Here is a 15,366-nt window from a genome sequence, read left to right as displayed (position 1 = left end):
GAGGCACTCCGGTGTGTCCAGTGGAGGGATTAAGGGCTCCTCATCAGCCCTAACTCATTAAGAAGGGCTCTCGGAACACATTGATCCTTCCCTGCGTCCTCACGTCCAATAACAGACTTGTTTATGCACATCAGATTTATGTTCCAAGCCTCTGAGGCTGTCCTCAGTGTCTCATGGTTACATTCCCACCAAATCTAGGACAGTCCCCCTCCTTGGCATCCGTCATGATCTTGTGGACACCAGATGAGTCATGAACTCATTTCTTTAAGTGACGCCATCAGGGGTTAAAGAGGAAGTCTTGGGCATTGAGGGTGGAGGGGAATAGGGAAATGGTTCCTAGGAGTAAGAAAGTGTTGCCCAAAAACATATCTTCGGTAGGGGCCATTTGGCCATAGCATAGGGCAATGGAATAATTAAAGCATGTGATCCTCATACAGCTGCATTGTGGAGCATGAGGTGATGGACCAGTGTCTCCATTCCTCATTCCCAAAGCAAATGATCAAATTAAATGAATCACTAGGTCAAGTAATGTGTGGTTTTGTATTCTCAAGATCAGATCTTTGTTGTACTTGAAAATGTTGTTTTTCTAATATTGGTTATGAACAATTGTAAACTATTGCCACCATGATACAATATACATACAATGTTGGTAAATATGTATATGTTTTCGCACCACCCATTGATGATTATAATAACATAATAATAACATATAATAAAAGTAACATAATAGAGTAGGCCTACCATGGGATTACTGATCAGAATACGATCAATCAATCACTTGATTTGATATCCTCAATCAATCAATTTACCTGCTCTTTGGGCCTTGTGTGTTGAGTCATTCGAGTCAATACTGTATATATTCGTCTGATGTATTTATTTTAACTCTCTAATGTTTATCTTTCCATCTATTTTTACTTTTATTATTAAGTTATTTTATTTATTTGTTAGTTCTTCTCTAGTATTAATTTAACTTTGAAATGATGGCTATTTAGTGCTAAACTATCGTCGTAATTGGCAACTATGTAATTCTGTTTTGTGTTTTGATAGCGGCGATATTTCATTTCCAATCCAAAAAATAAAATCTCATAATTTCTAAAAGGTGAAGCACTTCGTTGGCTGGTTTTGAGTGTGCCTCTTTTGTCATTTTGTCCAAATCGGTATATATTTTTCCCGCGAGATTTGGTCTATGGCGTCATCAGTGAACGCTTCTTCAGTTTTCTTTCTACCACGTAACTTCCTTTCCGCTTTTACGAATCTCACCGAGAACACGCGTTTACCTCTTCTGCAAGTGAGTGAACGGTTAAACAATGTATGAATAAATATATAGATCTCAGAACAGTTTGTCCATCCACGAAAACTCCTCAATATTTGTTTATTTAGCGATATCTCTATAGAAACTATGTATTTGTAGTTGTTTAAACCAGAGCAGAATTAGCTTGAACATGCTAAAGTAAGCTAGTGCACAGGGGCACATAATTTAGCACAAAGCAAATAGTTATGGGATTAACCCAAAGCGTTCACTATAAACAGTTGGTTTGAACAACTGTAGTTCATTTCGACATCACATTCCAACATCCAAGCAGCATCATCTTTGTAGTCCGATTCAGTTTAATGTAAATTGCCATCATCCGCCTGTCAGCATCAGGCTGACGGCTACATGCCGTGAGTAACATGTTTATAAAAGTTATATATTTAAACCTTCTGAGGCCGTTTTCTCCACTCATAATAATGGTCTTGTTGCTCTTCTTTGCCTATTTCTACAGAATGCGTTACGTTGCCGCTTACCTGCTCGCAGCCCTAGCTGGCAATGAGGCTCCTCAGGCAAAGGACATCCAGAAAATCCTAGAAAGCGTTGGCATTGAAGCTGATGACACCCGAATGCAGAAGGTCTGACCATATCCAATTGTCTTGCAACCAAATATATTGTCCATAATGGGCATTGCATATGTGTGTCGACTCATCACTATGGTACTATGTCCCATAGTTCACCCTTTTTTTTAAATAAATTAACTCAAATTGTAAGGGGGCCACCATATGGCTATAATACACCCAACCATTGAAGTTGACAGTGCAGTCTGTTGTAATGCTTACATTATATGCATATCAATACATTGTATATTCAGTTAAAGAATGAAGTAGGGTTGTAAATGCAGGGGGTATTTCAGACCATCAAACACACATTCTGTCTGTTTCACTCATTATGGGCTGACATATGCTGACATATTGTCAATAAATCTGATTATCAAACGTGTCCAAGTTGTTGAGTCTGTCATATTGAAACATTTTATTCAACATGGCTTTGTTAATTGTTAAATTATGTATATATGAACCATTCTAGCATGCCGTTATCAAGCTGTTAATTGCCCATTCACCAGGAAGACATTGTAACTAGGATTCCTACGATTTTATCGGAGCCTCAGACTGCACCGCCCAAAGTAATCTCAAAGCAAATCGGTTCTGTGTTCTGGGGATTAATTCAATTTTCTTCCTAATAGGTAATCTCTGAGCTTGATGGTAAAAGCATCGACGAGGTCATTGCTCAAGGTGAGAATGTTTTTGTCTGTCTATACATTGTGCTTACATGGCTAGCTAATTTCAATGCTTTCGTTGTTATTCTAACATTATGACTTCTTGGCTAAACGTTTTGTTACTTTATTTGACCTGACATCACTTGTCTCTTGGTAGGTAATGGCAAGTTGGCCAGCATGCCAGCAGCTGGTGCAGTAGCAGCGGTAGCCACCTCTGCTGCGGTTGTCGCTGGAGGAGCAGCAGCCCCGGCTGCAGGTGAGCCAGGGCACATTGGACATGATCCAAAAACAACATGCACATAATTCTATCACACATGGTTCTTTACTTACACTATTCTATCTGCTTATGTACATACACTATTCAGGACACGCACTATTGTATGTATGTATGTAATGGCAACCAAAACCTTGTGGGTTGTAATTAGATGCATGAAATGCATGTAAACTGCTTGCTGGAAGAAATTATCACCGACATGTGATTGCTGTAAAATAATGATTGTGTCAAAATAGGACTATAAGCTCGTAAATAAATTATGCTGTCGAACCCCTGCTAAATGAAATGCAAGCCTGATAATAGTTTCCTGCACATTGGTTTGTTTTGTGCTTGACTGTCCGGTCTAGAGTTATCTACTTCAGTATTTGCATGTATTGACTGTCACTTACTGTATTACAGCTGAAGAGAAGAAGGAAGAGCAGAAAGACTCTGATGAGGGGTCTGATGATGACATGGGATTCGGCTTGTTTGACTAAACTTGTTAACCTCAGAAATAAAATTTGTATAAAATACCGTGCTTGAACCTTTGTCAATTGAAATGCATTGCTACTTTTTAACAGCAGTTGTGGTGTAGAAGGGCTTGGGCCCAAATTCGGAATGGTCTAAAACACTTACTTAACCCAAATCCTCCTACCTAGATTGGAATGCCTACTGACCAGGAGTAAAATGGACATTGGGTGAACTATTTGCATAAATATGTAGCATGACCTAATGCTGCTAGGACTGCAGCAATAAGTTGATTAATTTTTTGATAAATTAATACAATGTATAGATTGATTTAGAAGGTACAAATACCAAAATATAAGGCTGTTTTTTTTAAATATAATTTTAAAGTAAATGTGGGGTTTTTTTTGGGCTGATAATCAGATTAGAAAAGTGCAGTTTGTACTGAGTATGTAGGCCTATATTGTTGAATTTCATTATTTTTGTGAAGTAGACCAGAAATATGCCCAGGTGCGCCAGATGGTCACCAGGTCACAAAGTGTATATAAATGTATAATTTTTTTTTTCTCTGGTTATTGGATGGCTCAAAATATAGGACACTGGCTGCTGGTAAATGAGAGGTTGGCATTACAGCTATGGACCCTTTAACAGAGTGTCAATAGTAGGATAATCATTACATTAAGGATGTAATGATTATTATGCCATAAAAAGAGGGTCTTATTCACCCTCGGAAAAATGACCATTATGGAACAATCAATGATTAAATCGTCTAAAGTGGATTTTATGGTAATTCATTATCCGACTCATTCAAATCTACATTGACAACGCTCGATCTTTTTCCTTAAATAATTATTGATTAAACATGACACGGACTGAACACTGAAATGTAGAAATTTAACAATCAAACAATGTTGTTGAAAGGATGATGTTAGTTTGAAATTACTGTAAGCCACGCCCTCTGAATGAGTAATGACGTAGATTCCCGGCTATACACCCGTCGAGCCTCGTCTTTTCATAATCATTACGTCGACGGACAGTGAAGGTTACCTGCTTCAACAGTGCTTGAACGGCAACCTTTCAGCTGTCTTTCACCTACTTGGATCAATTTCTAAAATCCGATTTATTTTAACTAAATATCCACTACACAGTCGCCATTTTCGTTTAGATTTCGTGTTATTCGAGTATCATTAGCCTACATCGCTAGCTGTTTAGCTAACAACGCTAACAGAATATCTGTCGACAAGACGATCCAACATCCAACTGAGTACTTACCTTCCACATCCCGACACAAGAAACGATAACGGTAAGATTGACTATGTTATGGTGTTCATCTAAACAACAATACGTCGATTTCTGTCATGTCAGTGGTCAGCTAGCTGAACAGAATGAACTGTAGTTACCTGCGCAATTATATTACCAGGCTATCGGTATGACGAATGTGTCGCAGAAACCTGATACATTTCCCCAATTTAACGTTGAACACTGATACGTTTAATACACAAACGTTATTTATAGTTGGCCCTGGCCTATGTGACTAATGTTTGTTAATCGAAATCACGCAATGTTTGTCTTCCAGAAAATGACTTCTGGAGTGAGACAGAATTTCCATCAGGACTGTGAGGCAGCCATCAACAGGCAGATCAACCTGGAGCTGTATGCCTCCTACGTCTACCTGTCTATGGTAAGACCCAAGGCCTGTTCATTACAATGACATTGTCATGCTCATTTCCACTCAACGACCCGATTCCGGTTTTCTTTGCAAAGTCATGCCTCGTTGTTTAAAGTCTACACTATTGTTTTTTTTTTTTTGCAGTCATACTACTTTGACCGTGATGACATCGCACTCAACAACTTTGCCAAGTTCTTCCGCCATCAGTCCCATGAGGAGCGTGAGCATGCCGAGAAACTGATGAAATTACAGAACGAGCGCGGAGGACGGATCTTCCTACAAGACGTCAGGGTACGTCCATGGGGCAATTCCAACTTCCCTTTTTGAAGTCTGAGATTTTTATAAATGTGATCTAATTCATCTCAGAAACTAGATCCTCATTAGTTTTCCACGTAATAAACGACCACCACTGGCTAGCAGGGAATTGTGAAACAAGTAGTGAGGGAGGGAAATGAGGTGAAAGAGATAAAGAGGGCGTTTATAGTTGAACTCTAATCTTTAGCACTCAGTACAATCTTTACGAGACACGAGTTAAACGTTAAACTGACGTTAAACTGACGACTCAAAAACAGCAGTTACGTGGGTGATTCATGCGCGACTGTTTTTCTTTTCTCTAGAAGCCAGAAAAGGATGAGTGGGCGAGTGGTGTGGAGGCTCTTGAGTCTGCTTTGAAGCTGGAGAAAAGTGTGAACCAGTCACTGCTGGACTTGCACAAGGTGGCCGCTGATCACACTGACCCGCATGTGAGTATTTCTCAGTCCTGTTACATTTTATTTTACATAATAAGGATGGCAAATTACCCTCCCAGTCTTGAAAAATTCATATAATTTAGTGTTTGGTCTCTTTACCGGTTGCCGTGCAACGGTTAAAGTCCAATGTGTGTTGACTTTTTTGCATCCTCGGAATTTATAACCTGTTGCCAATGAATTGGACTGAATCCAGTCTATTTTGGTATTTCAGAGTTCTTCTGTAGTACTACAAAACTTGAATACTTAATTCTTGAATGCAGATAATTTTTATGAACAGATCTTTGTTTTATCTTTTTCACAGTTGTGTGACTTCATCGAGACCCACTTTCTCGATGAGCAGGTGAAGTCCATCAAGGAGCTTTCAGACTGGGTGACCAACCTGCGCCGCATGGGGGCTCCCCAGAACGGCATGGCAGAGTATCTGTTCGACAAACACACCCTGGGCAAGGAGAGCGCTTAGACATCTCCTGATGTATTCCATACATTTATAAACAGTGTGTGGGAGGTACTGGCCCACCAGTCCAAGCTTTGATATTTTAGCTGTTGTGCTTCGTCGTAAGCCATCAATATTGACTACAGATCACTTAGTGGCCCTTCATTGAATAATGTAGTTGGTCCAGGAACTGTGTCCTTATGCTTGTCACCCTGATCAGTCAACTGCCCCAATCACCACCGTGTGTCTGCAAAGTTTTATTCCAGCAGTTGAAATGTACTCAAGCTTAATAAAACGAACCCTCTGGATTCTGAACGTTTTGTCATATTTCAGGCGGGAGGGAAGGGGAGAGAGGGAGGGGGAATCTACTATCAATGCCAAATTAATTATATTAAGGTTTAGATGGATGCATATGAAAAAATATAAATTTGGCTTTCAACGTCTAACGTGTAAAATACAAGAATAAATCAAAGGAGCACTACTTTAATCTTGGTGCATAACAATAGGTACCATACCAGTCTGGATGGTTAAACCATCAAATGGGACTCTCCGGGCTGTATTTGTCTGAATTATTTTGTTTAAATTCTGTCAATTTTTTATCTGTGTTAATTTGTCAACAAAAATTAGTAAAGTAGATTGGTTTTAAATTATATTTGGATTAAATGTCGCGGTACGCTGGTGAAGTTGTATTAAACAGATATTCTAAGGTCATTCACTCCAGATCCAGTGGCTTCTAACGGGACTGCCAATGAACTTTACATTACCTTTGTGCTGACTTGCCCGTATGCGAGAGAATTCATACCCCGCATGTAGCACACCTTAATTAATTGCTAATGTCTACATCTATTTGACGCAAAATAAATGCCTTAACATTACACTGAATAATAAAAAACACCCCTTTTTATAATATTGAAGTCCTTTGCAATTTTATGTTAATATTTTGCATGTATTTTTTTAAATAGTTTTAAATGTCATTTGACTGAATCAATAACATATTACCACACTGGACAATAAGTCATACCTCTTTAAATTGGACATTAGTACTTCTCTGATACGAGAATCTCACTGTAATATGAATATTCTAACTGTACATTTTAATTTTTTAGCAGTTCCCTTGTCATGACTCATTTAATCATATTACACATGTACAACATATTATCCCTACACTGGGCGATAAGACAATCTATTGTATTGGATATTAGTTCTTCTCCTTAATATCAAATTAAAAGGTTACTGTCAAGTGTAGGGATATTACCTGTGGTCGATTAGAAGTCATTGTATCACGTGAAAAAAAATCCTTACAAATATTAGCAGCTCCTATAGCTTTACCTTTTCTTCGGCCTAGGTTTGTTTTTTCCAAGAATGCGCGCTAACGAACAAATCGAATCTGTTGACAAGCCACTGCGCATGCTCACAGACGTGGAGCCTGAGAAGGTCAGTGAGTGCAGAGCAACATTTCAACAGGTATCCCTGGTTAATTTAAGCAGGGGTGTTTCTATTGAACAAAGTCTAATTATTCACTTCAGAAAAGTGTTAAGTTCCCGGTTGTTAGAATGTACACACAACAAATTTCAACTGAACACAAATTACATTTTTCCGAGCCAGTCCATTAAAACTGGTCAAAGCAATACCAAATCCACAGTTTAAACCACCTTGTAACTTTGTTTTACCTGTTTATTTCCATAACATTAATTTATTTGTGTTGACTAAATCACAAAATATTTATTATAAACTTTATGTGTGTGTGTGTTTTGTTAAACAATTAACAATGTGTTAAATATGAAAATAAATATTAAACAGATTCCACAATCTTTGTGAGACAGCGGCCAAACTCTTGGAGTATCATCCTCTGGGCCAGGACATAGCAACAGCCCTCCCTCTCTGCCTGTGCGGCCTGGGCTAGCAGGCAGTCACGGGTGTCCGCCACCACAGCCAAAGTTATCAGCGACGGAAGGCACCTAAACAAAAGATATTGAAGAAAATTGTTTTTTTTCCGCATCTATAAGACTAAACCCAAGCCAATCTAATGTCTTGTATTACTGTCGGCTTCTGTTTCATAGAAGAGATTAGAAACACAAACTCTGTTTCAGTTGCCCATTGTGAGTTTATTGTGTTGTCAAGTCCTTGCTGGTTGTGCAGCCACAAATTGATTTCCCTACAGGGATAATGAAATTTCGTGTCTATCTATTTATCTATTATGTAGACAATGCTGCCAAAACAATCTCAGCCCCTGCCCAAGTTTGGCCCTTTTCCATTGGCACTTCCGGCGGAGCCGAGTCTGACAATCCTGTGTTGATTTGACTTCTCCATCACCAGTTTAAACGTGCCGAGTTGTACCGAGCCGCACCCGAGATGGATCATCTGTGAGGTGTTGCCAAAACGCACCAGACCCACCACAAAGCCGGTTGCAGTGATGTCATCCCTGCTTGCTATTTTGAGTGTGAACAGTCTCTCAAATAGTAGGACTATAGGCTCACACAAAATATGTTGTAAGGAGATGCAAATCCAAGACGCTCTGGGAATTTCAGCCCAGCGTGTCAGGAATTAGCAAAAGTTAATCCAATTTAGCACATGGGTATGGAAAAAGGCCACAGGAGTGCCCTGCCCCGTCTAGAGGATATAAGTGTTTTGCCCTGCCAATTACGATGTATACAAAATTGAAAATGTTTCAATTTGGGCGGTGGAGTAAAAGTAGGATTTGTTCAACAGCCCTGTTCACGAATGGACATATCGTTTAGCCGGGTTAAGTCTGAGACCCTATATTGTATGAGTTAAGCAATCTCCCTGAACATGCATCTGTTAAAAAATTATCAAAATCCTGTCAAACTATGCTCTACTCCTTTTAACAAACAATGCTGTGCGAAAGACGACCACAACTTACGTTTCCTTTTGCATCCTGTTATTGGAGCTGATTTCTGTTCTGCCACGAACCCGGGTCTTCACCTCAGAGTCATCCCCAGAGTTCAGACAGCCCACACACTTACAGGTAGATGAGCACATCATCTTGGCCTACACAGAAACACAATGGGAGATTGTGTTTCTTATCACCATATATATCATAAAAAATGGTGATAAGCAACCTGGTGTTGAAAAACGTTATAGATATATATATATCTATAACGTTTTTCAACATCAGTTTGCTGTAATAGTATGACACTATAGTCAAACCATCAATATGCACAAAGCAGTGTTCAATACAAGTAAAAAAATATTTCAAATCAAAACAGAAAAACAGTACAAAAAATAAATACAAAACAATATTTCTTTATTACATAAAAATAAAATAAAATGGGGTACCAAATATTTTAACTCAAGATCACTGAAGGAAGGGTCAGCGATATTATTTTAAACCCAATGGAATTTAAATTGCATATTTCTTATATATATATATATATAAGAAATAAAGTTAATTGAATTAGTGTTGTGTTTCTTTGGTTAATGTTTTAGTATCCTAAAAGTGTGTCTTGACTGAGCAATCCATTGGGCAATATAAAAAAAGTAAAATTGGAGTGCTGTAATAGTCTTCTTTTCATTATCAATTTGATCGCATTAGAGAATCTTGAATTCACCACTTTCAGCAATAGAGAGCTATTCGAAAACAGCGAGACCTAAGCCTGGTTTTATTTATTGTGAATGTGTCTGTGTGGGTGTTTGTGTCTTTACCTTATAGCACTCGCAGTAGTTCTTTAGGCAACTGGACTGTTTGCAGTTGCAGTCCTTATTCTGGTTACCTTTGACCTCCCCTGATTGCCTACTGACAATATTGAACTTGAAAGCCTCTGGGTTACGATCAAGGCAGTTCTATAGTAGAATAAACAATAAATTAATCTCACAAAGTGGGGCAATGAATCATGATGCCAAACAAACAACAATATTGTGCCAGAGTCAATTGCAGCTAGCAGTATCATTGGAGTTGGAAAGAGTAGACCCTATGGAAACTCCAACAGATGTGCGAGACTACAGTACCAACATTTTGAATACTAAATCACACATTTAACATTTCCGTCGCAATAATCACTGATTGTAATAGCCACAACTCTTGTCAGATAAACTGTCAGTTGTCAACTTTCAATTTTATTTGTTTTTAGGTTGACATATATCGTTGCTGGTAATTATGATAATTGTTTGAAAAGAGAATAGAGGGAAGGGATGTTTTCTCAGTTGTATAGTTTCACGATCCATTGGACTTTCAGAAGCGCTTTTCTGCTCTCTTATTATCCTCTCTCCAATCTTACCTACAGCACCTTTAATTACTTATTGATTATGTCTCATGCAGCTGTAGGTATTGCTCGGTTATAACATAAATTGGCCATAAATATATGTCAGCTCTTGTGTCAGTTCTGGACTCTGGACTTGGTTTTATGCTAAAATAATTGTCTTAGGATTCAAGTGTTTACAAACCAAGATTGCAGTATGCCGCTCTATGTAATGCTCAGCATTATTGCAGCAGTTGACACAATTGCAGTTGCTGCAAACCTCTCCGTTGGCAAAGCAGTCACAGTAGCTGGTAAAGATAGAAATACACAAACTTAGATGGTTAACCCACAACACAAAACCTGTATGTGTTTCTGTGTGTGTGTGTGTGTGTGTGTGTGTGTGTGTGTGTGTGTGTGTGTGTGTGTGTGTGTGTGTGTGTGTGTGTGTGTGTGTGTGTAGTCTTCCTGCATTATGCACACCTAATTGAGCTATGGGTGTTTGGAAAGAAAATTAGCATAATCGGTTTAAGCTCTTGCTATTCTGTATTAATTATTATAAAATGATATAATGCACCCACCGTTTCAGGCATTGTGACTTGGTACAGTTGCAGGGCTTCTTGGACTTTGAGTCCCGCATGGTCGCATTCATCCTATGGGGCACAATTATATGGATTAGATTGACAAATTGACAGGCTCCGAAATAAAATCGTACAAAACTTAAGCTGTATGGTCAACCTGCAACTGTGCATTCACATGTTGTTCACCATAAAGTTGATTACTACATAACTCTGTTGGCCATTTAAGATGCCGAAAGGGTTGCATTTCATATATTATCCATAGGCATTACATTTATTATATTTGCACAATAGTCAAAATCTAATAATTGTATGGTTGTTGCATGTCTTTTTATGCAAAACTAGATACAAAACGTTATGGCATCTCAACGTGTTAGGAGGGTCAGAGGTATTTATTGTCTTTTTATAAGTCCCTTTGTTGCTTTTGATTCTACAGCCTTACCGGGCACCTGTGGCTTCCGACTTCCGTTCCCCTTGGTTGATACTGGTCTCAGAATACAGAGGACAAACCGCCTGCTGCATCTATAGAAAGTGGACATGTTAACCTATATGCAGTTAAATAGGTAAGTCATGATGTGACAAGATGATCGGATTCATTGATATATATTTATGTATTGGTATATTGGGTGAAGTGGTTGACAGCTGGGTCTGTTGGCAATAGAGGGCTAGGCAAAACATTGTCCTCTTAAGTAAGAAGTAAGGGTACACTCACCTCTGGCGAATACACAAAAAGCAATGATTACTCTAGAGACTATTTACATATATAACATAACATATATAACTATATAAGTGCCACTTATATTTTAATGTTTATGGTAAGGATTTATTACTATAACGTCTTTAACCATGAGCCTGATCATGGAGTTTTTGTATAGTGACAGGTGCCACATAGTGTGCTAGGGTTACAATGTCTGGTGGGTCCATTGTACACAGGTTGGGGGATTGAAGTTGGAAGCCATAGAGGGTTTGAAAACTGTGCTGAAATGGCTTGAGACCCTGGACGTTGATCCAGTTCAAGCTTTTCATCTCTGCAATTTAGTTGACTTTGCCAGGAGTCAACTGGCATAATGCTGCTGTCTCATAATGCAGCAGCATTATGAAACAGCGGAGGATATAGTTTTTCTATTGTTAGGTTTACGATTTGAGGCTCCTCAAATATTTATTTGAGGAGACATATTATTTTTCCGTCCACACTTTTTTCACTTTTTATTGTCGTACTACCTAACCGAACATTGCTCTGCATGAATGTGGTTGGTTGAAACCAATAAAAGATGCACATTGGTTTTTTGAGGAAAAACAATGTGAAATAATACGATTCTCGCTAAAACGCGATGTCGGGAATAACAAGGTCAGTCATTTAGGGACCCCACTACACATCCTCTTTGTTGAGATTTATATTGGCATGTTTCAGCTACACATATTATGGAGGAATATTTCATTGAAGTTGCTCCATTTTCAGATCTTCTAGAATAATAAGTACATGACCAACAACTTTCGAAATTAAACCATGGATCAATGCAATATATCCTGCAAACCGGAATTATTAGATTTATACTATATATATATATATATATATATATATATATATATATATATATGAATATAGATTATTTAGATATATAAATATATATATCAATAGTGAGCAAAAAACAACTGTACTCACTATTGTGACACACAATATGGAAATGACCAACCTTTGTCAAATTATTTGGTGAGTTTGTATGTTCTGTCTGACATTGCTGAGCATCCTGAGAATCGGAGGGTCCAATTTCGGCTATAGCATTATGTAATTCACCCTGAGAAATATGCAGAGACACAGGTGTTATACTCAGTTGGCAACCACAAACATTTATGAAAAACACACAAGTTTTGGTGCTCATTCCTTCCTAAATTCTTTAATGTACAACTAAACCGATGGTGTAAACTTACAGGCATCATGCCACGGTGCATGTCTCCCACTGCAACCCATGGGAGCGAGATTGAGCTGTGGGAATTATTTTCTAGAAGACCTGCAACTGGGCTAGATTGAGTTGAATAAACAGTCATCCTTTCAAGGAACTCTACCCTACGTCTGGATAGTGATCATAATGGCAATAAACAAGCATTTGCTTGTTGAAATGATTGCCCTCATACGCATTTTGGTTTGGATTTTCTCTCTATGTGGTCCAGATGGACAGCGGACAATGCAAGAATTGCTCCATCAACTGCTCTGTTAGCTTTTTGTGTCATCGTGTCCAGTATCATCAGATGGCACTACACCATTGTGAAAGCAATTATTGCAAGTGGGACTAACTTAAATATAATCGATCACCTGAATCCTAAATGGAGTGCAAAAGAAGGAATGATGTATTACCTGAAGCCCAGACAGTGGGAAGGCACTATTTCGCAGGGTTCATGTTGCTGAGGAGGGTGAGGAAGATTCCCAGGCAGAATAGCATCAGGCTGTTGCATAGTCCACACACAGCCCATTATTAATGGTTGACCATCACTGAAGCAAATTCCCTCTGCATCCTGGTAATGCCCTTGCTCCATGGTTGTGAAGGTCCTTATATGAGCCTCAAGGGAGGTGGCACAGGAAGCAGCAAGACTATATTAACATTGAAGAAAAAAGATTGAATCAATACATTCATCCAAGGGTAACCTAATAATAACACCTATTCTTAGCCCTACAAGAGTGAAGCAATATTCAATGCAGAATCTGTTTCTGGTTAGGTTAATCCCAGGCCATTTTGCAAATGTATTAGTCTGGGACATATCAGTTCATTTTCAATTTCCAAGGAGGTGTTGTCAACGTCCGTTGACTGAAAATGCCTCTGGCTTATTGAATATACCTACAACCAATAAGAGCAACGAAACGTGTGTTACACTCTAGCAGAAACCATCTTCCTCGCCTTCCTAAATGGCGCTCCTCTGTGCAGTTATCGTAACAAGCCTACCCCATACAAGATAAACGGTTGCGATTGGCCCGACCCTGGACAGGTCTGCTGGAAATCTATCTTAACGGCAGGGGGGCCGGACGCATATGACAAAACAATAAAAATATGAGCTTGCAGAGCTAGTGGAATATCCCTCTCACAAGACAACCTTTCATGAAACTATATGAACTAAAATAGCTATTGGTTTAGATTAAGGAACCACGTAGTGAGTTTAAAACAAGTGCACAATTGTATTATACTTAAACTTTGATTAACGAATAACCTAGTTGATTATCTTACAGAGCATTGTGAATCATACATAGAATAGATTAAACATTATAATGAAAGAGCAAAAGGTGAAGAATTTCAGTTATCTTGGTATAGTTAGGTACATTCCACTTGGTAGACCCATTTAAAAAAGACCGACATCAGGTCGACTTTTCTAGCTAACAGGTTAGCTCTTGCCAACTCAAGAGTCTAGTAGTCTAGTCTAGTATGTAATATAATATATTTGCTTTAGTATTGTCCGTTATACCTAGAACAGTATTGGTGTTGGATAATGTAATGCTATCATCACATTGGCTAAAGTGGTAAATTACCTAGCGTATCGGGCGCCGTTGGTAAATTACCTAGCGTATCGGGCGCCGTTGGTAATTCACCTAGCGTATCTGGCGCCTTTAGGATACTGTATCTGGGCGAGGGAGGGCCATCACACCTGCCACTCCAACCTCGCGCCAGTTGTAAGGATATTTGAGTCATGATGTACAAGTCGAGCTGGCGTTGACTGTACATACTACATAGTTATCCGGTTGATGTTCTGTTCTTGTACGATTATTTCAAGTTGAAGTTCTACATAAATGTAAGATCATTTTATGCGTGACTTTGTTGAGGTTTGTTTTATTTTAGCTCATGTACTAAACATTCATTTTCTGTGGCTGTGTCCATGTGTGTGTGTGTGTGTGTGTGTGTGTGTGTGTGTGTGTGTGTGTGTGTGTGTGTGTGTGTGTGTGTGTGTGTGTGTGCATGTGTGTGTGCGTGCGTGTGTGTGTGTTTGTGAAGGAAGGTAAGGAAATACCCGTAGTAATGATCATTCATGTTATAGATTTTATATTCTGAGCTTATTTTATTAACAGTTATTACTTGGACTTTTACTTTTAATATTTAGGCACAATTCATAACAGAAAATTAAGTAGACTTTTACTCAAGTAGTATTCTTTTGAGTGACTTTCACTTTTACCAGGGTCATTTTCTTGGAAGATATCTGTACTTTTACTCAAGTATGGCTTTCGGGTACATATTCAACCACATGCTGTTTGTGCATGCGTGCGCACGGTCGCACATGTGTGTGTCAAAGAGTGTGTGTCTTCCATTAAGTATAAGATATATGTATACATCTATAAACAAACACAAGATGATCAAGAACTCGGCAAACATAAATATTTTTTATTTTATTGCCATTAATAGGGAGTTGGGCCAAGGTGAATTGAAACAACGTGTGTGCATCACGCTGGAGTGAAACCAAATCTTGTTCCCAGCGCAGGTGAATTTAAACAAAGTATTACACACCTCAGTGTGATATCACA

The 15,366-nt window shown here is 38.7% G+C and overlaps 3 protein-coding genes across 6 annotated transcripts; 2 read left to right on the top strand and 1 right to left on the bottom strand.

Annotated features, from left to right (window-relative positions):
- The first annotated feature begins 1,158 nt into the window (after positions 1-1,158).
- On the top strand, positions 1,159-3,315 carry LOC115558226 (60S acidic ribosomal protein P2). 3 transcript variants are annotated; one of them, XM_030376132.1, is made up of 5 exons: positions 1,159-1,288; positions 1,764-1,887; positions 2,496-2,544; positions 2,686-2,784; positions 3,202-3,315. In XM_030376132.1, exons 2-5 carry the CDS (start codon positions 1,765-1,767, stop codon positions 3,276-3,278), a joined length of 348 nt encoding a protein of 115 aa, XP_030231992.1. In that variant the 5' UTR covers positions 1,159-1,288; position 1,764; the 3' UTR covers positions 3,279-3,315. The 3 variants fall into 3 exon arrangements, with proteins under 3 accessions (XP_030231992.1, XP_030231993.1, XP_030231991.1); XM_030376133.1 differs by lacking the exon at positions 1,159-1,288 and adding an exon at positions 1,289-1,309; XM_030376131.1 differs by lacking the exon at positions 1,159-1,288 and adding an exon at positions 1,502-1,662.
- Positions 3,316-4,230: 915 nt separating this feature from the next.
- On the top strand, positions 4,231-6,412 carry fth1a (ferritin, heavy polypeptide 1a). Its single transcript, XM_030376130.1, has 5 exons — positions 4,231-4,549; positions 4,823-4,927; positions 5,060-5,206; positions 5,533-5,658; positions 5,966-6,412. Exons 2-5 carry the CDS (start codon positions 4,826-4,828, stop codon positions 6,122-6,124), a joined length of 534 nt encoding a protein of 177 aa, XP_030231990.1. The 5' UTR covers positions 4,231-4,549; positions 4,823-4,825; the 3' UTR covers positions 6,125-6,412.
- Positions 6,413-7,754: 1,342 nt separating this feature from the next.
- On the bottom strand, positions 7,755-14,516 carry tesmin (testis expressed metallothionein like protein). Of its 2 annotated transcripts, XM_030376128.1 has the most exons (10): positions 14,383-14,516; positions 13,222-13,455; positions 12,798-12,888; positions 12,563-12,664; positions 11,311-11,390; positions 10,872-10,943; positions 10,499-10,601; positions 9,761-9,898; positions 8,979-9,106; positions 7,755-8,055 (listed from the first exon to the last, which is right to left on the bottom strand). In XM_030376128.1, the coding sequence occupies exons 2-10, from the start codon at positions 13,398-13,400 to the stop codon at positions 7,890-7,892; spliced, it is 1,059 nt and encodes a 352-aa protein (XP_030231988.1). In that variant the 5' UTR covers positions 13,401-13,455; positions 14,383-14,516; the 3' UTR covers positions 7,755-7,889. The 2 variants fall into 2 exon arrangements, with proteins under 2 accessions (XP_030231988.1, XP_030231989.1); XM_030376129.1 differs by lacking the exon at positions 12,798-12,888 and having other exon boundaries at positions 14,383-14,513.
- Between the last annotated feature and the right edge of the window lie 850 nt (positions 14,517-15,366).

This window comes from Gadus morhua, chromosome 14, assembly GCF_902167405.1.
Source record: "Gadus morhua chromosome 14, gadMor3.0, whole genome shotgun sequence".
Classification (NCBI taxonomy): Eukaryota; Metazoa; Chordata; class Actinopteri; order Gadiformes; family Gadidae; genus Gadus; species Gadus morhua.
Note: the sequence above shows the minus strand (reverse complement) of the source record. Positions and strands in the feature narration are given on the sequence as shown.

Excerpts from the sequence above, each read along its gene's own strand:
- LOC115558226 (XM_030376131.1), top strand. Across the intron at positions 1,888-2,495 it reads ATGACACCCGAATGCAGAAG|GTAATCTCTGAGCTTGATGG; the intron begins GTCTGACCATAT and ends TCTTCCTAATAG. Across the intron at positions 2,785-3,201 it reads AGCAGCAGCCCCGGCTGCAG|CTGAAGAGAAGAAGGAAGAG; the intron begins GTGAGCCAGGGC and ends ACTGTATTACAG.
- fth1a (XM_030376130.1), top strand. The coding sequence starts at position 4,826 with ATGACTTCTGGAGTGAGACAGAATTTCCATCAGGACTGTGAGGCAGCC. Across the intron at positions 5,207-5,532 it reads TCTTCCTACAAGACGTCAGG|AAGCCAGAAAAGGATGAGTG; the intron begins GTACGTCCATGG and ends TCTTTTCTCTAG. Across the intron at positions 5,659-5,965 it reads CTGATCACACTGACCCGCAT|TTGTGTGACTTCATCGAGAC; the intron begins GTGAGTATTTCT and ends TCTTTTTCACAG.
- tesmin (XM_030376128.1), bottom strand. The coding sequence starts at position 13,400 with ATGGAGCAAGGGCATTACCAGGATGCAGAGGGAATTTGCTTCAGTGAT. Across the intron at positions 12,665-12,797 it reads TGCACCGTGGCATGATGCCT|GGTGAATTACATAATGCTAT; the intron begins GTAAGTTTACAC and ends CATATTTCTCAG. Across the intron at positions 9,899-10,498 it reads AGCGGCATACTGCAATCTTG|AACTGCCTTGATCGTAACCC; the intron begins GTTTGTAAACAC and ends ATTCTACTATAG.